The sequence below is a fragment of the Lampetra fluviatilis genome, chromosome 69 (genome assembly GCF_964198595.1).
Source record: "Lampetra fluviatilis chromosome 69, kcLamFluv1.1, whole genome shotgun sequence".
Taxonomy (NCBI): Eukaryota; Metazoa; Chordata; class Hyperoartia; order Petromyzontiformes; family Petromyzontidae; genus Lampetra; species Lampetra fluviatilis.
In genome coordinates this window covers 729,247-742,107 of record NC_136343.1, presented here as the reverse complement: position 1 = coordinate 742,107, position 12,861 = coordinate 729,247, and the positions used below count along the sequence as shown (strand labels likewise).

Here is a 12,861-nt window from a genome sequence, read left to right as displayed (position 1 = left end):
ATATTGTAAACATATATATAATGTGAACCCTGCCACCAATGTACTGGATAACAGGTATGTACCACCTCATCTGGCCAGAATAGACATATATAACAGAAGATTAATTGGCAGCTCACATGGGGATATTGGTCCCCCATCCGAAAAATGTGGAATTTCCACCACTGATTCAGTTCCTTATTGGAGATGAGAACCACTTATTTGCTTGTCCTGGGTATTGAGGAGCATTGACCGTTGTGTCTTTACTCCCACGATGTGTTCAGAGCCAATGGAAGTCCACGTGAATGAATGGAGTTGTCCTCCATCACAACCCCTACTCAGGGTGGAGTCACGGGGTCACAGAATCTGGCCCAGACGCGGTACCTGCACGTCCCTGCGAGCGGCCTCCATCCGCCTCACGGACTCTTCCGCCTCCCTCTTCTTCTTCTCCACCGCCCGCGTCTCCTCTCCCACTTGTTTCTGTGAGAGACATCACCAGGGGAGACTCCACTCACTCTCTGAGCGCCCCCTCTCACCACCGCTCCACACGGACCCCTCCACAGTGACGGTTCCATCTCCAGGCTGCAGCGGCCCCTGTGCAGCAATGGAGGCTGGGGGAGCGAGCGCTGCAGGAAACCGATTTCACGAGGAGCTCAAACGCCTCCTGGAGCATTTTGTGTTTAGTTGTCATTCCCCCACACCTCCTACGTTTGGTGCAAAAGAAGTTCAGCATACATGGAGCTGGGCTCAAATAGCACGCGCAGGAGCCTAAGCCTGTGGACCCAATCACTCTCCACTGCTACCTGAGCCGTGGGCGGGGTTCTGAGTCGTGGGCGGGGTTCTGAGTAGTGAGTGTAAAAGCACCGCGAGATGTTAATCTGCCTTGCCTGGTATACAGGAGGTCGTGGTTTCGATCCCGACCCTGACGCCTGTATATGTGGAGTTTGTTCTCCCCATAGTCCGGGTCCTCCGGTTTTTCCCTCTGTACTCATACTCTTGGTTCTTTCGGTAAAGTCACGTAGGTAAAGAAAATAATAAATACAAATTAAATAAAATATAAAATTAAATCACGACGTTTTGCAACACGAGCAATCATTATCAGGTGCGAACAACACGGCAAGAAAATGTATTTATACTAAAGTGGGAGAGATGCCGGGAGGCTATATAAGTCAAAGAGGGGGGGTTGGGGGGGGGGAAACGGAGGGGGGAGGGAGGGCGCCTCGTGGACGCGAGGGACTGGGAACGCGAAACTGGGCGGTAGGTGGGGCCAGAAGCAAGAGGCCGAGTGAGCTAGAGATGCGCAGGGAGGAAAAAAGAGCAACGTGGAGGCTACTATGATAACCTCAGCATATTTTATATTAAAACAAGCCTTCTAAAATGTGAAGAGACAATGGGCAGCTTAGAGAGCAATGAAATTTAGCTGTAGAGTATTCTTCAGTTCGTACTAGCAAATGATGGCTTCACGCAGGAGGGGCTTCAGCTCACACACACAGACCGTCTCACCTCCCGTGTCTTGTGCTCATCCTCCAGCGTAGACACATCGTGACCCTTGTGGTCTCCTGCAATGATGCAGGTTGTGCAGACCAAGCTCCTGTCCTGTCGGCAGTAAAATTTGATCCTCTTTCTGTGTTTCTTGCACTTGCGTTCTTCAGGATTCGTGGCTGGAGCCACCAGAATGTGGCCCCTGAACTTTGGGTTCTCCTGATGAGGCTTTACATGAGTCACACAGTAGGACATATCACACCTGAGGCAGGTCTTCGAGGCAGCGGTCGTGCCATCGTTGCAGAAGTCACACAAGACTACGGTGGCCATTTTCTCTGCGGCACTGCGCTGCTCCACCAGGTTGGCGAGCGTCACTTTCTTTTTCAGCTTGGGCTTCCGAGGGAAGGTCACTCGGCACTGCGGGCAGGAGAAGGACTCTGCCGCATCCCAGGCGCCCTCCACGCACTTGAGGCAGAACGAGTGGCCGCAGCTGAGCGTGCAGGGGCAGCGGAAGGCGTCCAAGCAGATGGGGCAGGTCAACTCCCCTGGAGCCTCGCTACCACTGGGAGCTGCACTCGCCATGGCCTTGTGGCTCCACTCAGAGATGGACGCTGGCTGTAGCTCAGACAGTCTTTGGCTTTAGCTCAGGCAGTCTCTGGTTGGAGCTCAGGCAGCCTCTGTCTGTAGCTCAGGCAGTCGCTGGCTGCGTCTGAGATGCTAAACGAGGAACAAGCCACGTAAATAGGTGACAAGGAAGCAGGAAGCCTTTCAATTTTATTGGCATATCACGAGGCCTGCCCTGGAATGTGTTGACGTGTGAGCGAGTACAGACGTCTCCACTCGAGGGGTGGCTTAAAAAAGAAGACTCGGATCACCTCGTCTTAAATACTCATCCTCATTCACCTCATCACAACTCAACTCACCTCTACTCACCTCACCTAAACTCACCTCACCTCAACTCACCTCACCAACTCACCTCACCTCACCTCAACTCGTCTCAGCTGAACTGTCAGGAGAACGCTGCTAGTAAACTCGTTGCTCCCTGCCGCTCTACTCCACGCCATTGTTGTTGTTGTTGTTATCTTCGTCTTCCGGCTTCACTTTATTTCTTTTAAGATTAACATGAAAATAATGTGTACCTGTCTCAAAGTCGCGATGCAGTTGTCGAGCTGTGAGACACCGGTGGGAGTTGCCATGTTTAACTCGGTCACGGGGCTGCGGCTCAGGGTCCAGTTTGTGGAGTCACAAACCACCGGGCGAGGCCCTTTGCTGAACCCGGCACCGTTAAACGCTCACGTGGGCGGGGGCCAGGCGTCCCAGGGGTAGTCTGGCCGTAACACATCAACATCAGCGCTTTAAAAAAAAATAGGACCTTTTTTGTCGGTATCAAAGTGTGAGAAAATAATAACGATAGGTTTTACCCTTTCTGGCAATAAAACAGGAGTTGTTTTCAGATGTTCAAACACCAAATAAGTTTGTGTAGTTAATGCAGACTTTATTCGTTGCAAAAGGCATCCATTTTGTGTATGAACATATTAACACCTCATGGGACCTCCCTTGCCAGTATTAAAATATAAGAATAAGTGTTACTCTTTCTGGCAATAAAACAGTTTTTTTAAGATGTTCAATCACCAAACAAATACTTTTGGAAGGAATAATGTCTTCATTAACCACACAGTACTTATGTTGAAGATCGCGTAGATATATAAATGTGTAGTTAAAACCTGCCACCACCCGACACAGCCAACTAGTAAGTGTTGTCACGTCAACAGAACATGCCAATTCGTCACTAGTCCAGCACACCTGTGTGTTGGAGAGCCAAGCCACAACATCTACAATCTGAGTACGACGTTTCGCCAGTAATTACAACTAGCTTCATCAGGCGACAGCCAGATTTGTAGAGAAGTCTAACTGTTTCGCTCCTTATTTAGAGGCGTAGATGTGGTGACCACACTTCTGCGCTCTTGCACAAAGTGAGGGGAGGATTAATGAGTCAGCGTAAGCTCGTGTGTCACACTGTTAGATGGTTTCAGGAGAATCGCCGCATCTGGGTCAGCCGAATGCAATTGCTTCCGGTACCGCAAGGGAACCGACATCTCTATGCCTAGCGGTCTTCTCTACTGACTCCCTCACCAATGCCTGAATGGCGACATTGCACCCGCCTCCCTTCCAACAGGATCCATAAAAAACTATCCGCTGCCCTGACGGCATCCCTTACACTTCTACTCCGTCAATTTCTGAGGGCATTCTATTCGAAAAGTCGTTGTCCCACAAGCATGGGATAGCCCGCGTTCTAGAAATCACAACGGGCCCTTAAAATAACCCAATTCTTCATTTCATTTATCATGCTGTATACAATTTTATAATGGCTGTAAAGCGCTTTCGTAAAGGTGCTATATAAATGTCATTAAGATAAGAACCGTGATTGGAACAGCCAAACATCCCCCAACTATCAATTTTGATTGAGAGGCCCTTGAATATGTGGAGTATTTCCCTCTTGACACCTCCTTATCTTATCCATCCTGCTGTATGTGAGCGCATGCCAGCGTTATTGTTTCGTGCATTCATAAATCGTGAGTTAAGTTTGTCTGCTTTGAGCAGGGGATGTACTGTAAGGTAGAAGTGACAGATGTCTCGAGGTACACCACAATCAGCTGTCGCTTAAATTAGCCACATATAGGCATTTCCTGCTTCTACCGTGGTATTGTATCATCAAGGTAACGTGTTACTGATCCTACATGTTTCAATGGTAAGGACGATGCTGATGATTATGGACACGGATTGAATGATACAGTATGGAAAATGACAAAACTGATTGTCTCACATTTACTTAATCAAAATTAGAGATGAGTTGCGCAACCAAAGCACTAGAAATTGTGCGATCTAGTAACCTGCAGTTTCTTTTGCCAAAATCTGTGCGAGTAGTTGCACAACATAAGACAAGTCTCAGTGACTAAAATGGCTGCCCCCTGTTCTGGTTACACGACTCCTCACCTGCATTTGGATTGTAACTGTTTATCACAATTCAGAACTGTGCAGCGTGTGATGATGCGATACGTTGCTATGATTCGCTAAGGAGATGCTTGAAAGTAGTCTCGTTACAATGCGAGCAACATGTTGCAGAGACGTCCATGTAGAAGCGATTCAGTTGCATACACCCGAGTTGACAAGTTACACGCAATTGATAGCTCGGGTGTCGACGCAACTTAACTTACGTCAAGTATTTTTTTTTCCACAGAGCACAATTCGTACCGATTTGGACAATTGGCTATTTTCGGTGCGAAACAAGTTGAACACACGTTCGTGAATTATTGATCCTGTACCCTAACCACAATGCAATACGCTGTCCGTGTACAGCCCTTTTGTTAATTCATTTCGGGATGAAGACCGCCACACGCTGTGCGGGTTGTGGGGATTATTTGACTACGTTTCAGGGTATCGAAATAGGACGGTCGTGTGGCGTGGGTAAGGATTTGAAGAATTACCTCTCCGCTTAAGGATTGGTAAGGCAACACAAAGTTGGGACAAAATGAGGATTTTTATTGAAATGTTTATGGTATACCGTCACGTGTCTGACTAACTAGGGACTGAATCATTGGTGGATATGTGAAAAGTCGGATGTTATGTTAACTTTTTAGTAACAGCCAGTTGCATTTTTTACGCAAAAATAGGTTACTCGGCACCAATAAAGTGCAATTTTTTAAAAGTGGGGAAATGCTTTATTATACTTTGGAGATAATAGGCTGTTTGCTAGACTAAGAATACGGGACTGCATGCAATAAGGTAACATTTATGAACACCTTTAGAATGTGACCGTTGCACCCTGCACAGCTACTGCTTCACTGGATGTGGGCAGTTTTGTTAGGGTGGACGTTGTAAGAATGAGTATAGACCAATCGTTATTCTTTAAACAGTTACTAAAACATTTGAAAAAAAAACTTTAATCACGAATAGACGTCGACTTAAAACTCACAATCTCCCGCACAGTAAACAGTCTGGTTTCCATGAGGATTACTGCGCCACCACAGCCATTATGGATGTATTTGAATGTTTTTCAGTAACCTGCATGAAGGCCACTACTGCTGTGGACTATTCCTTGCCTCGTCTAAAGCATTTTGAAACTCTTGGCCATGATATTCTACTCACAAGACGCAGTCAACTAGAATTGTCACAGTACGATAAAACGGTTTCAGAGATACATCTTAGACCATTATCAAAAATGTCCATCGTGATAACATCTCGTCCACAAATTTTCAAATAACAAATGGCGTTCCACAAGGTGCGGTGGCTACTGTGATGCTGCATATAAATCAGCTACTAATCTAACACTTAACATACTAAACCCCTTCTTGGTTCTTTCGGTGAAGTCACGTAGAAGGGAAATAATAAAATAATAAAAATAAAACATAATAAAATACAATTCTCACGACGTTTCGGCCACAACGCGTCTTCAGACGCTGTCTTTCTGACAGACCTGTTCTTCACCTGAGGACTGCTGCTTGCGTTGTGGCCGAAACGTCGTGAGAATTGTATTTTATTATGTTTTATTTTTATAATTTTATTATTTCCCTTCCATGTGACTTTACCGAAAGAACCAAGAAGATGAATCCCTGCAGTCACGAAAGCTTTAAATCGAAAAATACTAAACCCCATTTATCATTCTGATCTTCGATTTGTATTGGATGTACGATACAGCACCCACTAATGTGACCTCGACTTCAAATCCAATCTCACATAACTTGATGCAAAACGAAATCTACATTTGTCCCTGTTCATCCATAAAACCATTATTGGCAAATCTGTGCTTTAATTTGCTAAATCATAAACCCCACAGTTAAACCAAAGAAACCTAAGACGTACATATAATTGCCTGTGAACTATCCCAATAATGAGAATTGGAATGGGTAACAAAGCCTTAGCCATCGCAGCACCAACGTTTTGGAACAACCTTGTTTCCTCCCTTAACATCATAAATCTTCCTTCAATAAATGTCTGAAGCAGAAGATTCATGCTGTACACAGCCTCATTTGTAAATGTGATTGGAACGTTGATCCATACCCATGTATTGATAGTTAAATATTCATGTGCAGTTGTGTCCAGGGACTGCCGTGTTGTCTTGGTGTGATCTGGGACTGTTGTTGTGTTACTGCCTTGCCCACGTTTGCATTTAGTGTTGAAAAAATCGGTAATAAAAAAACAATTGCAATTTGTAGTTATATACTTTTTTTAATTAGTCATTATCAAGTTTCAGTGATTTGCACACCTTTCCTATATTTTACCCTCTGATCGGTTGTTTGTACTTTTTGTTATTGTAACTTTCTGGACATCTCGAGAAAGAGCTTCATAACTCATTAAATGAAGATGCTGATTCAGATTATATGTACAGTGAGGGAAAAAAGTATTTGATCCCCTACTGATTTTGTACGTTTGCCCACTGACAAAGAAATTATCAGTCTTTTATTATAATGGTAGGTTTATTTGAACAGTGAGAGATAGAATAACAACAACATCCAGAAAAACGCATGTAAAAAATGTTATAAATTGATTTGCATTTTAATGATTGAAATAAGTATTTGACCCCCTCTCAATCAGAAAGTGTTCTGGCTCCCAGGTGTTCTTGCGCTCCGCTCCCGATGTAAACATGATGGCGGCAGTGCAGATGTAATGTAGTAACTCGGCGGGAGACGACTTCACGGGTAACACACTCTTTATTTTATCAAACTCGTTCACAGGTGACTAACACCTACTTTGTATCTCGGGTGACAACACCCACTTAGTACCTCGGGTGACAAACACCCACTTAGTATCTCGGGTGACAAACACCCACTTAGCTACTTGGCGACTAACGCCCACTGAGCTACTCGGATGACCAACATCCACTTAGCTACTCGGCGACTAACGCCACTGAGCTACTCGGATGACCAACATCCACTTAGCTACTCGGCGACTAACGCCACTGAGCTACTCGGGACACTCCCTGCCCGGGGTATCCGTCTCGACTGTGGGTCCCCAGCCCGACCCACGGGGGCGTCGGACCCCGGGTCCCACAGCCTCGCCTCCGAGCCACACAGGGCCCCGGTCCCCACAAGGACGGCGGGACTAGGGGTCTCGTGGCACTAGGTCTTCAGCTCCGTCTTCGGGTCTTCAACTGGGTAACTCTCCCCGAGTGCTCTCGCGCGTCCCCCTTTATACCCCACCTGCGGACGTCGCTGCGAGCACCCACTTATTCGACCAATCGCCGGGCGCTGGCTACGATCCTCTTTTCCCACATCTCATCGTGCCACACCACCCACGCCGCGCCGCCCCGTCATCTCTCACTCCCGGCGCGCGCGTCCACACCACGCCCACAACGCGTGCCCAACCCCGCACCCCGCGCCGCCCCGTGATCCATCACTGTCACAGTCGGCGCACGTCAATACCACCACTACATAACCCCCTACCACATAGCTCGCAGCCGACCCGGCTGCTATAAAAATATACAAACCCCCCTGTGTGCCCCATAACACAACACAACAACAAGAACAACAACTAACCTAACAACACAACACGACGCGAACACTACCATCCGCAACCCTCAACCAATGCCACCGCGACAATAGAACAATATATACAAACCGGCGAGTGACAATAGCAATGTGTATGCAAAAAGGAAAATAAATGGAAATTTTTTTTTTTTCTTTCGACTCGTGCAGTGTCCCCTTCTTCTTCCGAGCGTCCCTACAACGGGACATTACCCCGGCAGAGGGGAACACCGGGCGAGCTCGGTGTAGAGAAAAAAAACGTCTTCATGAAAATTGTTGAGACCTAGCCCGAGTCCGCCTTGCCGGTCCGTCGTACGGCACCAGACGCGGCTGAACGTCCGGTGGTGCCGGCGGTTCAGGAAGACATCGGCCAGGCATCGAGGACCCGTGCGTGCCCCGGGGTTCAGGCTCTCGACGGTCAGCAGCCGTCAAGCCCGAGGCACCTGGGGGTGGGTCAGGTGGAGACACGTGAGGATCAGCCTGCGACACCTCCCTCCCCGAGTCGACGGTCACATCACACGCCCGGTCGTCACGGCACAGAACGGGGTCACACGGTGCCGCATAGGGTTTCAGTCGGGAGGGGTGCACGTACCAACGGCGTTTCCCCCATTTAATCTGTATACTCTGGGGTCGTGCAACCCGCACAATTTCCACCGGTCCCCTCCAAGGTCTCAACAACTTGGGGGACGTAGCCAACGGTGCATGTGGACAATGCAGCCAGGCCTTATCGCCTGGTTTCCAATCATGCGTATGCACCCTCCGCTCATGCAATTTCTCGTTTGCAATTTGCCGCGACCGCGAATTCAACCTTGCCGCCTCCTGCGCTTCAGTCAATTTGGCGATATTAAATTTGATGTGGTCTGCCAATTTAGATTTTGCACGTGGCTGGGAAATCCCCAGTTGGACGTCCATGGCCGGATCGGCCTCCCGCCCATACATAAGAAAAAATGGGGAAAACCCCGTCGCCGCATGAGGGGCCATTCGATAGGCCGCGAGTACCCCCGGCACCTGTAAGTCCCAATCAACCTGATCGTCGCAGACCTGTTGGCACAACATAGACGTAATCGTCCTGTTCAGACGCTCAACCATCCCGTCAGTCTGCGGGTGGTAGGGGGAAGTACGCACTTTCTTCGTGCCCAACAGGTCGCACACCTCGCGCAACAAAACGCTCGAAAAATTCTTTCCTTGATCCGTCAGCAAGCGTTCGGGGGCGCCCTTGTCCAACACATAACCCTGGACAAAGGCGTCCGCCACCGCCGCAGCCGACTGGTTGGCGAGCGGCCATGCCATAGGCCATCGGGTGAAGTATTCCACGCCAACCAGCAGGAACCTATTTCCCCTTGGTGTAGCCGGAAAGGGCCCCAAGATGTCCAACGCTACCAATTCGTTTATACGCGAAACCTGAATGGATTGCAGCGGTGGATTAGCTGCCAATGGTGGCGGTTTCCTTTTGGCGCACCCTACGCATCCCTTAAGAATATTCGCCACGTCGTTACCCATCCCCGGCCAATAATAGTCTCGCTGGATTAGGGCGAGCGTTTTGTGAAAACCCAGATGCATGAGCCGTTCATGAGCTGCCAGAACAACCCTACCCCGCATAGCAACAGGCACAACGAGCACGTGACGCCGGGACATGTTGTCCTACCTCATCAAAAGGCCCTGTCTGCACACCCAGGAACCGACCCGCGCCTCCCCTTCTTCGGGAGCGCCAACTTTCCGACGTAGCGTAAGTAGGGAGCTGTCGGACATCTGGAGGCGGCCCCACTCAATGAGGGGCAACGACAACAGCGAATCCCTCCCCGTGGGGGCGTCCTCTCCCGGGGTGTCAGTGGCGGCGAGCGCAACTCCCGGGGTGCCGGCGACCGGGGGTTTGCACCGCGCCGATCCCAACAAACATGTGCAGTCCGTGCACGGCGGCAACCGCGACAAGGCGTCCGCGTTTGAGTGTCGCAACCCCTTGCGGTAAATCGTCGTGAATTGGTAGTCTTGAAGGACCTCCAACCATCGGGACAATTGGCCCGATGGCTGTGCCACGCGCATAGCGTATTGTAGAGCCGCATGGTCCGTCCGGACCGTAAAATGACGGCCGTAAAGATACGGCCTGAATTGCTGTGTAAAAAACACAATGGCTAACAATTCACGACGAGTTACGCAATAGCGTTGTTCTGCGGGGGAAAGAACCCTACTACCGTAGGCGACCACCCGTTCAACCCCCCCGACCACCTGTGAGAGCACCCCCCCGATACCCGTATTGCTGGCGTCCGTGTCAAGCAAAAACGGTTGTGTGAAATCGGGGTAACACAAGGGGGGAGCCCGCACCAAGGCGTCACGGAGGGAGCAGAACACAGCCTCCTCTTCCGCCCCCCAGTGAAACCTCACACCCTTAGCCGTCAAAGCGTGCAGGGGCTTGGCTATGGTGGCAAATTGCTTGACAAAACGACGGTAATAGGAGGCAAAACCAATGAAACTACGAACCTCCGTGACCGAGGTTGGCGTTGGCCATGAGCTGACGCAATGCGTCTTAGCAGGGTCCGTCGAGATCCCTGAACGACTCACGATATGGCCCAAATACCTGACCGATTCCCGAAGCAGAAAACATTTAGCCGGTTTAAATTTAAGCTTAGCGGAACGCATCCTGAGGAACACCGCTCTCAGTCGCTGGAGGTGCTCCTCGAAAGTCCGACTAAAGACGATGATATCGTCAAGATAAATCAAACAGGTATCCCATTGGAGGCCCGACAAAACCAATTCCATGAGTCTCTGGAACGTGGCGGGAGCGGAATGTAAGCCCATGGGCAAACGGTTGAATTCAAATAGGCCCCCAGGTGTCCGGAAAGCAGTTTTAGGTTTAGACTCGTTATCGAGTGGCAATTGCCAAAATCCAGAAAGCAGATCGAGTGTGGAAAAAAACTGCGCTCCCGCCAAGGCATCCAGCGACTCATCCATCCTGGGGAGCGGATACGCATCCGCCATCGAGATTTTGTTTAAGCGGCGGAAATCGACACAAAACCGCAAGGACCCGTCCTGTTTCTTTACTAGGACAATAGGAGCACCCCACGGACTAGAAGAGGGCGAAATGATATCGGCCGCCAACATATCATTAACCGCCGATTGCACATGTTCCTTCTCGGCTGGGCTGAGCCGGAAGGGATTCTGACGAATAGGGGCCGCGTCCCCTGTAGCTATGTGGTGGCGCAACAGGTCAGTGCAGCCGATATCGTACTTATGTTTGCTGAACACGTCAGCAAACTCGATTAGCAAACCCCTCAATGCTCCCAATTGCACCCCGGACAAGTTAGCAGAACCGGCACACAGCGAGTCCAACCACTCAGTCCCCTCATCACTTTGAGGATGCGACTTGACAGTGAAATCTGCTTGAGCCACGAGCCGTTCCTCAACGGGTAGCGGCGCGGCGTGAGCCAGCACCGTTCCCTGCGCAATTACGGCCGGCCGAGACCCCGTATTCAGGACCATTACGAACGGCTCACTGTCCCCTCTCACCATGGTTTGAGCAACCGCTAAGTCGAGGCCCTTACTGGCTCTGTTTGACGGCCCCAACAGCACCCCCTGTGCCTCCGCACCCACCTCGAGTGGCTTCCTGAACCGAAGGGGTACTAACATTTGCGATCCCGGGGGCACCCGTACAGTGTGAGTCGCCAGCGCCTGCACCGTCGCACAAACCGTGCGCACTTTGGTAGGGCTCGACAAGAACGCAACCCGCCGACCTGACGGAAGCTCTATGCAGGCCTGATCTATAAGAATTTTGATGGGCATTTTGGACAAAAAGTCCGTACCTAGCAAACAGGGAACGGCCAGCGATGATGATACAAAAATAGGGCCCGCTAATTTAATGTCACCAATGCAAATAGTCGCCCGAATCTGGCCGATGATCCCCAGGGATCCCCCATTCGCCGCATAAAATGGCACGTCTACTGGCAGAAGGGGTCTACTTTGGACGGGAAGAATGTTATAAATAAGGTCCGAGATGATGGTGGCCGACGCACCCATGTCAACAAGCAGCCGGACCTCAACCCCGTCAATGAACCCCGTTACCACGGACGACCCGGCCGACGCAGCCACGATCCTGTGGGCCAATTCGGACCACTCGACTGCTTGCGGGCCGCGTACGGACCCCCCTCGCCGAATTGAACCCCCGGCACCCAGCCGCGAACCCCCCACCGCGAAGCGGCGACCCGAATGTGCCGTGTTTGTGGACCGAACGTGTGAGGTGCCGCGACTTGCCGGGTTTTGTTGGGATGACTTGTGGCCCTGGTCGTCGTCCCGACGTGGTCCTGTGGCGCGCTGACGCGGGGCCCGGCACCCGGCTGCGACGTGACCCCGAAGGCCGCAGTTGTAGCAGACGACGGACGTCGTAGGTTTCGGTTGCTCCAGCTTGCGGGGCGAACGTGTGGGCGAACGACCTCCCGTTCTCCACTCCCCCGGACGCGATGCAGCGAAGGCCTGCTCCTGCACCGCAGCTGGCTGAGGTTCGGCGATCGTGGCGGCCAGTGCCGCGTTCCCCGCCCATTTGCAGACGACCCCCGGCTTGCGTTTGAGGACCTCGTACGCGTGAATGCTCGTGGCGATCGCCAGGGAGCAGATATCCATCTCGTCCGCCACGTTGATGGGGACCCCCAACTCGTGGGCCAACACCAGCAGCTGCTCCGTCACCATGGCGTCCTTCCCCTCCTTATCCATGCGGGGAAAAGCTGCGTCCGCCAAGGCGAGTAGTGCCGTGCGGTAGGCTAGCGTCGTTTCTCCAGCCACCTTCCGCCGATCGTAGAACTGGTGGCGACACGTGGAGGGCGGGCCGAACACCTTCGCCATCAGGTGTAGTGCGGCCTGGAGCGTAGAGCGGGACGACCTTGCAGCAGATGTGAAG

At 50.8% G+C, this 12,861-nt stretch overlaps 1 protein-coding gene across 1 annotated transcript in view; it reads right to left on the bottom strand.

The window, feature by feature from the left end:
• LOC144952630 (E3 ubiquitin-protein ligase TRIM62-like) overlaps nucleotides 1-2,040 on the bottom strand; it is a 31,236-nt gene extending 29,196 nt beyond the window's left edge. The window contains exons 1-2 of the mRNA XM_078883112.1: nucleotides 1,480-2,040; nucleotides 361-456 (exon numbers count right to left, since the gene is read on the bottom strand). Coding sequence (XP_078739238.1) covers nucleotides 361-456; nucleotides 1,480-2,040 — 657 coding nt within the window. The remainder of the gene's footprint in view (nucleotides 1-360; nucleotides 457-1,479) is intronic.
• Nucleotides 2,041-12,861: the final 10,821 nt, after the last annotated feature.